Consider the following 15,844-nt stretch of genomic DNA (forward strand, 5'->3'; position numbering starts at 1 on the left):
ACAGCCCCTTCCTAATAGTTTTCTGAGAATATGGTTGTATGGATGACAGAATGCTTTAGTCTGGCAATATTTTCTTGTTTTGCTCTGCTCCGCTGTGCTCTGCTCGGCATCACATATATCTATTATTCTCCTTTCTTCTCACATCTTTCCATTCTTCTGTTCTGTGTTGTTCTATTCTGCTCTGCTCTATATCACATATAGCTATTATTCTCTTTTCTTCTCACATCTATCCATTCTTCTGTTCTGTGTTGTTCTGCTCTGCTCTACATCACATAAATCTATTATTCTCTTTCTCATAGCTATCCATTCTTCTGTTCTGTTCTGCTCTACATCACATAAATGTATTACCGGTAGTCTCTTTTCTTCTCACATCGATCCATTCTTCTACTCTGCTTTGTTCTATCCTAACCTATCCTGTTTTCCCATCTTTATTACTTTTATAAGCAACTCAAGAAGACGAACAAATCTAATACTCCTTCCTCCTCCTCCTCCTATTTTTCCCACAACAATCCTGTGAGGTGGGTTGGACCGAGAGAGAGAGAGTGAGTAACTGGCCCATAATCATCCAGCTGGCGCTCATAAGGCAAGATTAGAACTCACCATCTCCTGGTTTCTAACCTGATGCCTTAACCATTAGACCAAACTGGCATTATAGGAAATCTACTTGGAAGAAGCATCCCATGTTTCTCTTGGGTTTTGGGCCTGATAAAATTGCAGATAGGTTCCGTATTTATTTTTATTTATTTGTTTGTTTGTGTGTGTGTGTGTGTGTGTGTGTTGTTTTTTTAATTTGTGCTGATAAATAAATAGAGACTAGTATAGATCTATTTCAAGCTATTTAGCTCTTATCAGCTAGCCATACCCTTACTGGGATTCGAACCTGTGCTGTATTGCATCTTAGGCAAACGTCTTAGCCATTAAGCCACAGGTCTCCTCCTTATCTCCTCCAGATAGATAGATAGATAGATAGATAGATAGATAGATAGATAGATAGATAGATAGATAGATAGATAGATAGATAGATATTAGTTTTTTATTTTTTCATTTTCATAACATATAATCACATGTACAGTATACTATTACATAGCCAACATCATATTGTATTATTAAATGTTTACATCAATTCATCTTACCATCAACTCCCAAAAACAATTATTGGTTCTTCTGCTCTCCATACACCATATTTGTACCTTATCCATCACTTTCTTCTCCCTCTCTCTTCCTCCTTACCTCCTTTCTTCCCTCTGTCATCCTTCTCCTCTCTACTTCCCCTTCCTCTCTCTTTCTCCTCTCTCCCCTTTCCACTCCTCCTTTCTCTCCTCCTCTTCCCTCCCTTGCCCTCTCTCCTATCCCTCTCTCCTTCCCTTATCTCTCTCCTCTACTTCCCACTCTTCATCTCATTTACTTGGTGTATTTCAGCTTCTGAGCAAGCTCCATGTTTTATGTTGATGGTATTTATAATTCCTTTTCAGTATGCATATTTAATTTTAACGTATATCTTCCTCCTTCTTTAAAAAAAAAAAATAGAACAAAAAAGTATACACATATAGTCATTGTGCTTTTAAATCCCCGGGTTCCATATTTTCTTTAAGCAGCTGCCTGACATATTAGATAACTTAAGAGAAATGAAAACCCATTTGTATATTTTGAAACCCTGTTTTGAATGGCTTGACATAGAGACACAAAATGTTGAATGTTGTTGAATGTTGATTTTATTTATATGCTGCCCTTTTCCCCCGAAGGGGACTCAGGGCGGCTCACAACTCAACCCAGGGAAGGGGGGGATACAGACAAAATTAAAAACGACACAAAACAATACATGGTTTAAAACACACAGCAGTCATACCAATTCGAGACGGGGGCAACGGTTCTTTAGCCCCAGGCCTGTCGGAACAGCCAGGTTTTAAGGGCTTTGCGGAAGGCCTGGAGGGTGGTGAGGGTGCGAATCTCCACGGGGAGTTCGTTCCAGAGGGTCGGAGCAGCCACAGAGAAGGCTCTCCTCCGGGTAGTCGCCAGTTGACACTGGCCGGCGGATGGAATTCGGAGGAGGCCTAATCTGTGGGATCTAATCGGTCGAGTGGAGGTGATTGGCAAAAGAACAAAAGGGCTTTTTGTCCAGTATGGTAAATTCTATACCGTTGCAGAAACAAATGTTCTGAATATATATGTTGGGTTGGTTTTTTTTTTTTTTTGCAGATTGTGACCGCTGTGCCTCAGTGGTTCAGAGTAGAAATTCTCCCTGTGGATGATGGGACTCCAAGAGTTGTCACTAACTTAGGTCTTCAGTGGTTGGAATATATGAATGGCAAGGTGAGTTTTTTCTGTCTGATTCGTTTCAAAAGTATCGACTCTCCCCTTTTTAACTTGCAAAAATATATATATATATCCAAAGAACCAGCATTTTTCTGAATATTTGACATGCAAGGCCCAAAGGTTTTGTCATCACTTCTCTGGGACCACAGCATAAATAAATATTCCTGGCTACCATTGACCACACACACACACACACAAAAGATCGTAGCACGACAAAACCGCGCTCGTCAAAATCGCGGTGATAAAATCGCGGCGCTAAAGCCGCGACATCATCACCGCACGTCATCACCGCCGGACAACAGCGTGGCAACAGAAGGGCGCTTTAAAACGGCGCCGCAGCAGAAAGCCGACTTCAATTTAGGTAAGGGTTAGGATTAGGTTTAGGGGTTTGTTTTAGGCTTAGGTTTAGGCTTAGGTTTAGGGTTAGGTTTAGGGTTAGGTTTAGGGTTAGGGTTAGGTTTAGGGTTAGGGTTAGCATTAGGTTTAGCGTTAAGTTTAGGGTTAGGTTTAGGGTTAGGTTTAGGGTTAGGTTTAGGGTTAGGTTTAGGGTACTGAGTGCTTGGGAATGCGCGAATTTGCCCTCCACGATTATGTCATCGCGGTAGGGTCGCGTTTTTCCTTAGCGCTTAGAACGGCGCGAATTAGTTTTCGCCCTTATGTCTCCGCGGATAAGGGCTTCGCGGATTTGTGGTGGAACCACAAAAGATTAAGTGAAGTTCTCCAACTCCTGGGAGGAGCCTACTGGTGGGGGCAGCAAAAAATCAGCTGCCTCCGAATTCCTGGCTACGTACCTGTTTAGAGGATCTTCCATCTGACGTCTTATCAGGTTTTCTTATCCTTCAGGCAAGAAGGAAAGAAGAAACTGTTTTGCTGGCAAATGCTCTTCGATTTTTGCAGCTTTTGTGCTTGCAGGAAAGGGGGGCTAGCCCAAGGCAGAACGGCTGTCCGTGCTGGGAACTTCAAACTGCCTTGTGCAGGACAAAGTAGGTCTCTCCCACTCTGCTCTAAGCTTTGTTTGATTTATTCTTATCACGAGCTGGATCCGTTTACTGTGGACAATAATTGCTTATCAACATTTTAGCTTCTTTTCTTTTTCTCCTCCGAAAAATTATTTACTCAGAGGCTTCTAAAATGGCGCCGAGCAGGCTGGCCTCTCCGGTAATAACGAACACTTTTTGCTAACTCTCACAAAAATTCAAAACAAAAGAGATTGCTTATCATTTGTTTTGGTTTCACAATAGAAGAATTTTACTCCTTCATTAACCTTGCTTATTTGGAAGTTAAATGGTGATGAATCTGTTGAATGGTCTTGTTACAATGTTTACTCACTGAAAGTTTTGCCAAGCCTTAAACTTCAAAATAAAAGCCTCTTTACTTAAAGCTGCAAACTCAGGCAATAGAGTTTTATTAACTGCAGGCAGATAAATTTTGAAATGGCTTCAAAACCAAATATTAACTTGAAGTCGTCACCCTCTACTTCCAGGGGCACATCCTCAGTGCCTGGCACAAAGCTGCAGCCTCCGCTTCCTACACCCCCTGCTGGGGATGTGTTAACGAAAGAATTTTTCCTGAGTAATCTAAGCGAGGCTCTCAATGCACAGACAATTAAAATGGAAGATAAGTTTAGAGATAATAGAGAGGTGGTAAAGCAGGAGAGAAAAGAGGAAATGAAAGAAATGAAAGAAGAAATTAAAAGTGAAATAAATGGACTTAAACAGGAGCTGTATGAGAAATTTGATGCTAAGATTGATAAAATTAGAGATGACGTGCTGAGTCTTGTAACTGTATTAACAGAACATATTTCTGGAGTGGAAGATACTCTAGAGGTTCTTAATGATGCCAATGCTAACTTGACATTGAAAACAGAGGTGGTGGAACAAAAAGTGGAAAAAGCTGAAAAAGAAATTATTATGATACAGTACCGACAAATGGAGTTCGCATTAAGAGTAAGGGGGCTGCGTGAGGAGAAACAGGAGAACCTGAAACAGATCCTATCGGAAGCCTTTGACCGCCTGATGGGAAGACCAGGGACCAATCAAGACTGGCGAATTGACAAAGCTTACCGCGTTAACTCCTGGCTGGCAAAGCAGAAGCAGCTTCCTCGAGACATCATTATATATTTTACTACAAGAGAGTTTAGAAATATGGTACTGCAAGCATCTTATAATACTAAGCTTCAAATTGGCGGTCAAGACCTGGCTGTTTTGAAAGAGATACCACCTCAAATGTTAAGAGCCAGGAGGGACTACACTTTTTTGGTCGAAGAACTCAGAAATCGTCAGATACAGTATAGATGGGATGCACCATTTGGCATCATATTTACATTTGATAAGCAAAGATACCGCCTCAACTCTGTATGGAAAGCCCAAGATTTTTATTATAATATATTGAAGGCCGGACACCCTGCACCATCTGGACCTAGAGAAAGACCACAAGAAGGACAGGATAGACAGCAAACTACACAACCACCAGACAAGATGGAGCATCTCTCTTCTCTAGAAGTGCAAGGTGCTATGGAACCAAGACCTAGCCGCATGACTACTAGACGTATGGAGAAACAAGCTAAAAAGCAACAGCATCAACAATCATCGGCCATCGATCAAGGATCTACAACAACAAATCTGGAAGCAATGGGAGGAGCTAGACCTAAGGTTAAACAGGCTGTGCAGGAAGCTCTAAAAATGCTTCAACCAACCAAAGATGACAACTAAGATTTTAACATGGAATGTCAACGGACTGAACTCTCCACAGAAGAGGAAGAAAATATTTCATTATCTCAAACAGTTTAAGAACGATGTAATTTGTTTGCAAGAAACTCATATCAAGTCAACTGATCAAAAATATTTGATCAACTCAAAACTTGGTCAACATTTTGCAGCTTCTGCTATGGAAAAGAAGAATGGTATAGTTGTATACTTAAGAAAAGATATGAAAGCTGAATTAATAGAAGCAGATCCCTTCGGAAGATATATTGCTTTAGACTTAATCTTAGAAGGGAAAAAGACATTACTTTTGGGAATTTATGCTCCCAATCAACAGCAAGATAGATTCTATAGAAATCTTCATGCTAAATTAGTACAGTGGGACTATAGTTCCTGTATACTATTGGGTGACTGGAATGGAGTGATAGATACTAAGAGAGATAAGAAGATTTCCCGCCTAAATACCAAGATGCGAGCAAAGTTACCCAAATCTTTCTTTGACATTATGGATGATTTTGAATTGAGAGACATTTGGCGAGAAAGAAATGCAGAGGAATATGACTTCACTTTCTTCTCGGACAGGCATCAATCCCTTTCAAGGATTGATTTTATCCTAACCACTAATGATTTGCTTTCTAGGGTCAAGAAAACAAAGATTGCAGCTAGGGTCCTTTCGGACCACAACCCAGTTTGGATGGAGTTGGGAAGGGTAGTGCAGGCAAGAAGGTCTTGGAGATTGAATGAAAACTTATTTAGATATGAAAAGTATATTAATGATTGTAAAAAATTACTATCTGAATATTTTGTTTTGAATATGAATAAGGGTACATCTATGGAATTTGTATGGGACGCAAGCAAAGCGTATATGAGAGGAGTTTTGATGAATATAAATAAAACACATAGAAATAAGCAAGGGTTAAAACGAACAGAACTGGAAGAGGAAATTAAGAGAAAAGAGCTGGAGTTAACAATGAACCCAGATGATACAAAGGTTAAGGAAGCTATTAACATATTAAAATCTCAATTTGACATGTTGATCTCTGACCAGGTGGCTACTAATCTATTATATGCAAAACACAATACTTTTTGTAATGCAAACAAACCTGGCAGATGGTTAGCTTATCAGATTAGGAAAAAAAGGAAAACTCGAAATATATCTAAACTGATTTACAGAGGGAAGGAGGTGTTTCAACAGGAAGAGATTCAAAAGGCTTTCTGGGAATTTTTTACAGAACTGTATAAAGGGGATAAAATTAATGGTTTAGACATAGATAAATATTTAGACAAAGAGAAAATACCTTCAGTTAGAGAAGAACACAGGCAAAAATTGAATCAACCAATAACCTCGGGGGAAATCCTGCAGGTAATTAAGCAATTAAAGTCAGGGAAAGCACCAGGTACAGATGGCTTGACAGCGGTTTACTATAAAAACTTACAGTTAGAAATGGTAGAACCTCTTAGAGAATTATTTAATATGATTCAAACGGAAGGTAAAGTCCCTCCATCTTGGAAGACAGCGTTTATATCTTTGATACCCAAAGAAGATCAGGATACTACTCAACCCAAAAATTATAGACCTATTTCATTACTGAATGTAGATTATAAAATTTTTACTAAAATATTAGCAAATAGGTTAATGTTGGTCACTCAACAATTGATACATACGGACCAAACAGGTTTTATACAAGGGAGACAGATGAAAAGTAATGTTAGATTAATTATTAATGCATTAGAATATTTGGGAAAGAACAACCAGATCCCTGCTGCGTTTATATTTTTGGATGCTGAGAAGGCCTTTGATCGAGTTAACTGGCAATTTCTGTTGATGATATTGCAAAAAATGCAGATAGGAGATAATTTTTTACAGTCAATTAAAGCAATATACCAACAGCAAACAGCACAAATCATAGTCAATGGAAGTCTAACAGACTCTTTTCAAATTGGAAAAGGTACAAGACAGGGCTGTCCTTTGTCCCCATTATTGTTTATTATAACTTTGGAAGTATTGTTGAATAAAATACGGGGCTTGGATGGTTTAAAAGGGATCAAGATTAGGCAGCAAGAATATAGAGTCCGCGCTTTTGCGGATGATTTGGTTATAATATTGGAACAACCGCAGGAATCCAGTATGGTTTTAATGAATATGATTAATCAATATGGTCAAGTGTCGGGCTTTAAAATAAACTTAGGAAAAACCAAAATATTAGCTATAAATATGAATATTAAACAAAAGGAAGAATTAGGAGTGATGCTAGGATGTGAGGTAGTTAAAAAAGTCAAATATCTTGGAGTTAACATTTTAACTTCAAATGGGAAATTATATAAGCATAATTATGAACCACTTTGGCATAGCATACAGACAGAGATGAAAAAATGGGAGAAATTGCACCTATCTTTGCTGGGTAGGATAGCGGCAGTGAAAATGAACATTCTACCAAAATTTTTATTTCTCTTCCAAATGTTACCTATACTAAAAAAAGATGTGAACCTTTTAGAATGGCAGAAGGGTATTAACAAATTTGTGTGGGCAGGAAAGAAGCCGAGGGTAAAGATGAAAATAATGCAAGATGCACGTGAGAGAGGAGGATTGAAACTACCTAATTTAAAACTATATTATGATGCAGTGGCATTATCTGTAATTAGTGATTGGACTCACTTAACCAATGATAGAATATTGAACATTGAGGGACACGATCTGCTATTTGGTTGGCATGCTTACCTGTTATTCAACAAAAAATTGGATAAGAACTTTAAAAGTCATATTTTAAGAAATGCTTTATTGCGGGTCTGGAAGAAATACCAATATAAATTAAATGACAAGATACCCATGTGGGCAATTCCTAGACACGCAATTGAAAATATGAATACAGCACAAAAACAGGACAGAATTACTTACAGACAGCTTCTTACCTCGGAAAGGGGGGGTATTACAATTAAAATCTTTAGAGGTATTAAAAGAGGAGAAGGTAGTTCAAACATGGTTCCAGTATGGGCAATTACAGGCTAGGTGGAAAATAGATCAAAAAATTGGTTTTATTCAAGTTGAGGATAATCTGTTTAAACAAATAAGAGATCAAAGCTTAATGCATATAAAGAGGATATATAATGTATTAATACAGATGGATTCAGAAACAGAATTAGTTAAAGATTGTATGATAAAATGGGCTCAAAATATTGAGGAACCAATAATGTTGGATACATGGGAAAGAATCTGGGTAAGAAATGTGAAATTTACACAAGCTCAAAATCTGAGAGAAAATTTTTACAAGATGTTCTATAGATGGCATTTAGATCCTAAAAAGTTGGCTTCTATGTATCCGAATGTACAGCCTAAATGTTGGAGGTGTGGTTCTCTCGATGCTACATATTATCATATATGGTGGACTTGCCAAAAGGTTAAGGCATTTTGGATAAAAATATGGTGGGTCATGCAAAATGTTTTTAAAAGAAGGATAAAGTTTAGTCCTCAGTTATTTTTACTAGGTATATGTACTGACTTTACAGTGGTAGAGACCAATTTGACTTTGCACCTGATAACTGCAGCAAGACTGTTGGTGGCGCAATATTGGAAGAAGGAAGACTTGCCTACAACCCGAGAATGGACATTGAAAGTAACAAACTTAGCTGAAATGGCTAAAATATCGGCATATCTCAAAGATCATTCAAATGAGAGATATAAACGAGACTGGAAAAAATGGATTGACTATATACAAAATAAATACGGGACTAAGAAATTCCAGTTAGCCTATGCTTAAGATCAGAAATGATTTAAACTGTTAAAAGTTAGTTCAGTAAGAAGAAGCTAAGGTCAATCTAGAATGTCATTAATTTCTTTATTTCCTTTTTCTCAATAGATTTTAGACTGTGTTAGTTAAAAATCCATACCGGGTACGGGTTCTGGGAAGTCGGGGGGGGGGGGGGAAGGAGGAGGGGGGGTGGGGGGGTGGAGGGAGGGAGGGGTACACACAACAAAAAAAAAATTGTACTTCAATGTTTTAATGATTGACAAATGACATATTTGTGTTTTTTTTAAAGAAAAATAAAAGGTCTCCTCTTTAAAAAAAAAAAAGATTAAGTGAAGTTCTCCAAGCAAAAGTGTTGTATGTTTGTGAGTGTGCGCCCTCCTGTCACTGCTGCCAGCTGCTGTGATGAATGGAATAAGCCTTGGCTGTTTGTTACATCAGCAGTTGTGGCTAAACTAAGCAATCCATCTTAAGCCGTAAGGCTAAAGTCCCTAATAACGCCTCACCCGATGCTCTCGTTCCTTAGGCTGTGGGCTGTGATGTCTTATTCCTGGCTAATGGCATTTGCATTCCTTAAGTGGGAAGCTCTGATGGATTAATTGCTGTGATTAATCAAGTGGTGTTTCCGTCACCACAGTGAAAGAGGCTGGGAAATGGAAGCAGATTTTAATTGCCAGCTGACTAGGGTGCTCAAGCACACCACACATTTCAACAGCGGGACGAGTGACAAATGAGGATGCAAGTGACTTTTAAAGACTTTTGCACAGATTGATTTCGGGAAGTCTGGAGTCTGCCTTGGGCACCGCTGCTGCTTCCGTATTTAGCAATAGCACTTATATACCGCTTCACAGTGCTTTAAAGCACGGTTTACAAAGCCAGCCTCTTGCCCCCTACAATCTGGGTCCTCATTTTACCCACCTCAGAAGGATGGAAGGCAGAGTCGACCTTGAGCCTGGTGGGATTCGATCTGCCAAATTGCAGGCAGACGGCAGTCAGCAGAAGTAGCCTGCAGAATAGAATAGCAGAGCATAGAATAGAATAGAATAGCAGAGAATAGAATAGCAGGGAATAGAATAGCAGAGCAGAGAATAGAATAGAATAGAATAGAGTAGCAGAGAATAGAATACCAGAGAATAGCAGAGCAGAGAATAGAATAGCAGAGCAGGGAATAGAATAGCAGAGCAAGGAATAGAATAGCAGAGCAGAGAATAGAATAGAATAGCAGAGCAGGGAATAGAATACCAGAGCAGAGAATAGGAATAGAATAGAATACTAAAGAATAGAATAGAATAGCAGAGAATAGAATAGCAGAGCAGAGAATAGAATAGAATAGAATAGCAGAGCAGGGAATAGAATACCCGAGCAGAGAATAGAATAGAATAGCAGAGAATTGAATAGCAGAGCAGAGAATAGAATAGCAGAGAATAGAATAGCAGAGCAGGGAATAGAATAGCAGAGCAGGGAATAGAATAGCATAGAATAGAATAGCAGAGCAGAGAATAGAATAGCAGAGCAGAGAATAGAATAGCAGAGCAGAGAATAGAATAGCAGACCAGACCAGACAATAGAATAGAATAGAATAGCAGAGCAAAGAATAGAAGAGCAGAGCATAGCATAGTATAGCATAGAATAAAATAGAATAGACTAGAATTCTTTATTGGCCAAATGTTTTTGGACATACAAGGAATTTATCTTTGGTGCATATGCTTTCAGTGTACATAAAAAGGCAAGATACATGTCTCCCATACACTCCCCCCTCCCCCTCATGTGCGTCAGAGACCTGAAAATCAGCTGGCCGTCGGGAGGTGCACACACGTGTGGTGGAGCTGAGCTGGGGCGACGGCTCACGTGCCTGCAGAGAGGGCTCTGCATGCCACCTGTGGCAGGTGTGCCATATGTTCGCCATCACGGGGCTAGGGACTGTGGTACTTGTAAACCAAAACACGTATGAGGTACCATTTGGGGAAGAAATGTGGTAGTAGGATTTCGTTTTTAAATCTCAGGGTTTACAAACTCCCCTTCACCGGTTTCTGGTCTTCCATCTAGCCAAAAAACCTCATCACCAAGAAGGAGCTGCTGACTATGGACCCTGATACGGAAGACGGCCTCCTGATCTATGAAATAACAACGGGGCCCAAATATGGTTACGTGGAGAAGAAATTGCAGCCAGGAACGACGGTGACTACCTTTACGCAAGGTATAAGCCCGGTTGGCTTTTGCTCTTGGGCGTCGTGCCTTCTTACCGAGTGTAGTCAGAGGTGGGGCTTCACATACTTTCACAACCGGTTCCCCTAGTGCAGAAAATGTGGTCGTGCGCGGCTTGAAACACACGGCCATTTCCTGCGTGTGGCTTCCCGCACACCTTCTCAGACGGTGAGTAGAGCGGGCGAGGTGTGGAAATCAGCTGGGCTGCATGGGCGGGGTGAACGAGCCGGAGAGTGAGATAGATAAGAGCCAATGTGGCGTAAATGGTTAGAGTGCAGTACTGCAGGCTACTTTAGCTGACTGCTAGCTGCAGTTCGGCAGTTCGATTCTCACCAGGCTCAAGGTTGACTCAGCCTTCCAACCTTCCGAGGTGGATAAAAGGAGGAGCCAGATTGTTGGGGGCAAGAGGCTGACTCTGTAAACCGCTTAAGAGAGGACTGTAAAAGCACTACAAAGCGGTATATAAGTCTAAGTGCTATTACTATTGCTATATATTGGATGGGATAGTGCCGGGGCGGGTGGTCGGGCCCAGCCAGTGGTCAGAACAACCAGTTTGCCTGAACCGGTCTGAACCGGCAGCAGTGCACCTCTGAATGTAGCCCTTTTCTCCTGGAGGAATGAAAGGAGATGCTGGATGAACCTGGCTAAGACTTGATGCTAGTTAAATCCAGAGAAGATTGAACATGTGACGCCCAGGTTTTGTTGGCAACAAACCCACCTGGGGAAAAATAGCAAAGCAGAACTCTGAATCAGAGGTGGTATTCAGCAGGTTCTGACCAGTTCTGGAGAACCGGTAGCGGAAATGTGGAGTAGTTCAGAGAACCGGTAAATACTGCCTATAACTGGCCCGATCTCCATCTATTCTCTGCCTCCCAAGTCCCTACTGATTGGGAGGGAATGGAGATTTACAGTATCCTTCTCCTGCCACGCCCACCAAGCCACGCCATGCCCACCAAGCCACGCCCCCATCTATTCTCTGCCTCCCGAGTCCCAGCTGATTGGGAAGAAATGGGGATTTTGCAGTAACCTTCCCCTGGAATGGGGAGAGAATGAAGACTTTACGGTATCCTTCCCCTGCCACATCCACCAAGCCACGCCCCCGTCTATTCTCTGCCTCCCGAGTCCCAGCTGATTGGGAAGAAATGGGGATTTTACAGTATCCTTCCCCTGCTACACCCACCAAGCCATGCCCCCATCTGTTCTCTGCCTCCCGAGTCCCAGCTGATTGGGAAGAAATGGGGATTTTACAGTATCCTTCCCCTGCTACACCCACCAAGCCATGCCCCCATCTATTCTCTGCGTCCCGAGTCCCAGCTGATTGAGAAGAAATGGAGATTTTACAGTATCCTTCCCCTGCTACACCCACCAAGCCATGCCCCCATCTGTTCTCTGCCTCCCGAGTCCCAGCTGATTGGGAAGAAATGGGGATTTTACAGTATCCTTCCCCTGCTACACCCACCAAGCCATGCCCCCATCTATTCTCTGCGTCCCGAGTCCCAGCTGATTGGGAAGAAATGGGGATTTTACAGTATCCTTCCCCTGCCACACCCACCTAGCCATGCCCCCATCTATTCTCTGCCTCCCGAGTCCCAGCTGATTGGGAAGAAATGGGGATTTTACAGTATCCTTCCCCTGCTACACCCACCAAGCTACGCCCCCATCTGTTCTCTGCCTCCCGAGTCCCAGCTGATTGGGAAGAAATGGGGATTTTGCAGTATCCTTCCGTTGGAGTGGGTAGGGAATGGAGATTTTACAGTATCCTTCCCTGGCCACGCCCACCAAGCCACACACACACCACCCCCCCCACAGAGCCGGTAGTGAACAAATTTGAATCCCACCATTTTCTCTGAATCTGACAATCAGGGAAAATATCTATGGAGATTCTCACCCATCCAGCTCAGGGTTGTCCCCAAGGTGCTTTTCCAAAAGGCAACTGGTTTTTACTTTGAAAGTGCTTCGCTTCTCACCCAAGAAGCTTCTTCCAAGGAGATTCAGAACTGAAGAAGCTTCTTGGATGAGAAGCGGAACGTCTCCCAGGACATAAACAACCAGGGAAGACATCCGAAGAGCCCTCTTTGTGTTTTTGGGTTCAAGTTGGTTGCTATCACTGATTTTATTCCCACCCCACCAGTGAGCCATGGTTTATTTAACCATAAAGCCACAGCTGGAGGGGATCGCGTACCAGGCTAAGCTATAACCCGGTTTACACATTAGGAGTTTTGGATTTTCCCAGGCATGCAGAGACAGAACCTAACCTACCTATGACTTAATGCTAACCAATTCAATCCCATGAGATTAACTATACATCCAGTGCTGGGATTCAGCCGGTTCGCACCTATTCAGGAGAACTCCTGCGAGGGGAGGGCGTGGTCAGCCGGTCCTTGCAACAACCGGTTCAGCAAACCGCATACAAAATTAGCATCCCGTTTGCCCAAACTGGTCCTAACTGGCTGAATCCCACACCTGCTCTAGATAAAGTGAATAGTATTCCCCAGCATGGATCATTGTATAAAATGTTGTATTGATAGGCTGAGATACGTTGAAATTGTTTTTGCGCAACGGGGATTCTTCCACGTCCAGAAATTAGATTAGCAAAGAGCCTATTATTGTGGTTTGCCAAGGAATGTAAAAAAAAAAAAAAAGATCTTTAATTCCTGGATTAATTTGTTGAAGTCTTTATCTAACAGAGGATGTGAATTTGGGGTTGATCCAGTATGTGCTCCATGAAGAGAATATTCAAAGGACAGAAGATAGTTTTCAATTTCTGGTGAAGGACAGCAAACCCAGCATTGTCGCTGATAATATCTTCCATATTCAGTGGTCTGTTATCAGCTTTCAACATATGAGGTACCCCACTTACCAGCTTTTTCTTAATAACAATGCAGAAATGTCACTATTCTGCCATTTGACGGAATTCCTACTGTTATGATGCCATAGCATATTTATAGTCATCCTCTAGCAAGTTCCCTCTTTCTTACGGATGGGGGTTTGAATGTACCTCATTTCAGAAAAAATATATATTTTAAATAAACACATGGCGGGGAAAGTGAAATAAAAACTTCTGGAATATTACGTGATACAGTTTGTTTCATGATGTTGCTGGCAAAGATGCTGGAAATAACATGAGGGTAGGAGATGAAGCAACGGGTGGAAACTAATCAAGGAGAGAAGCAACCTTAGAACAAGAATAAATTTCCTAACAGTTAGAACAATTAACCCGGGGAACAATTTGCCTCCAGAAGTTGTGAATGCTCCAACATTGGAAGTTTTTAAGAAGAATTCGGACAACCGTTTGTCTGAAATGTTGTAGGGTTTCCTGCCTGAGCAGGAAGTTGGACTAGAAGACCTCCAAGGTTACTTTTAACTCTATTATTCTAAATTAACATAGTTGGAAAGGACCTTGGAGGTCTTCTAGTCTAACCCCTCTTGCTCAGGCAGAAAACCCTGTGCCATTTCAGAAAAATGTCCAATCACTTCTTAAAAGCCTCCAGTGTTGGAGCATTCACAACTTCTGGAGGCGTTGTTCCATTGATTAATTGTTCTAACTTTCAGGAAATTTCTCTTTAGTTCTAAGTTGCTTCTCTCCTTGATTACTTTCCATTTTATTGCTCCTTGTCCTGCCCTCAGGTGCTTTGGAGAATAGCTTGACTCCTTCTTCTTTGTGGAAACCCCTGAGATATTGGAAGACTGCTATCATGTCACCCCTAGTCCTTCTTTTCATTAAATTAGAAAAGGAAGTGACAAGGAAACCCCGAACATCTTAAGTAGGACAAGAGAAACGCAAGTGGACCATGGATGGAGAAGTGAGGTTCATTACGTTGAACAAAGCATTTCTCATTCGTTTTTGCTTCAGCTGGTATATTTATGTGTGATTTGTTGATAATCTGCTCCAAGCGGCTTTATTTAACCCACTTGGTTTATCTGGGTTTTTGCCAAGTTGAATTTGTTGCTCTTCTTAGTTTCTTTCTTTCTTTCTTTCTTTCTTTCTTTCTTTCTTTCTTTCTTTCTTTCTTTCTTTCTTTCTTTCTTTCTTTCTTTCTTTCTTTCTGGAGTTGAATTAAACGAATTTGATTAGATCGAATTGCCCCCAATGAAGACAGACTTCACATTTCCAATAAAAGAAAGAGAAAGCAAGCACATTTAAGTTAATTAAGTTGTTACAAATTGCATGTTAATTTCTTAATTTGCTACTGGGAACAATAGACTAAAAGAACACGTAGTAGAATCCTCCTAATATAAGTCTAACATAAATAACGAACTGAGGAGGAATCATTTCAATGCATTCGTCGCGATTCACAAACCTTGGGTTGCTTCCACTCTCTGATGTGAAGCGGGGGTCACCAATCTTTCGGACCTCAGGGACCACTAAATGCATAATTTTAAATTCCTTGGAGCTGTTTCCCCGAAAATAAGACCTCCCCGGATAATAAGCCCAATGGGGCTTTTGAGCACATGCGCTAAAATAAGCCCTCCCCTGAAAATAAGTTCTCCCCCCCAAATATTGCAACACAGCAGCAGCCATGAGGTGACCATCCTCGCCGCCTCCTGCACCTCAAAAATAATAAGACCTCCCCGAAAATAAGGCCAAGTGCTAATTTCAGGGGTCAAAGGAAAATAAGATCCTGTCTTATTTTCAGGGAAATACAGTAATATGAATTAATGACGGGATGGGATCCTTCTTGGCCGCCTATTAGTAGAGAGAAGGGCCAGGGGGTCAACCCTTTGCTGTCCAGTGCAGCTAGGAATCTCAAATACAGCCAAGAATGAATGTTTGTCTTGTAGCCAGCCTGGTGCTCGATCGCCCCCGCCCCCAGCAAACTCTGTCTTTTGAGGAGCCTGGCCAAAGTTTTGTGCACCGCTCACTGAAGCGCCTGGACTCCC

The 15,844-nt window shown here is 41.3% G+C and overlaps 1 protein-coding gene across 1 annotated transcript in view; it reads left to right on the forward strand.

Moving 5' to 3' along the window:
- The window catches only part of FRAS1 (Fraser extracellular matrix complex subunit 1), a 224,195-nt gene that overhangs the window by 149,055 nt on the left and 59,296 nt on the right, over positions 1 to 15,844 (forward strand). Inside the window, exons 43-45 of the mRNA XM_032224319.1 lie at positions 2,197 to 2,310; positions 10,805 to 10,955; positions 13,651 to 13,810. Of these exons, the coding sequence (XP_032080210.1) occupies positions 2,197 to 2,310; positions 10,805 to 10,955; positions 13,651 to 13,810 (425 nt within the window). The remainder of the gene's footprint in view (positions 1 to 2,196; positions 2,311 to 10,804; positions 10,956 to 13,650; positions 13,811 to 15,844) is intronic.

This window comes from Thamnophis elegans, chromosome 9 (genome assembly GCF_009769535.1).
Source record: "Thamnophis elegans isolate rThaEle1 chromosome 9, rThaEle1.pri, whole genome shotgun sequence".
NCBI lineage: Eukaryota > Metazoa > Chordata > Lepidosauria > Squamata > Colubridae > Thamnophis > Thamnophis elegans.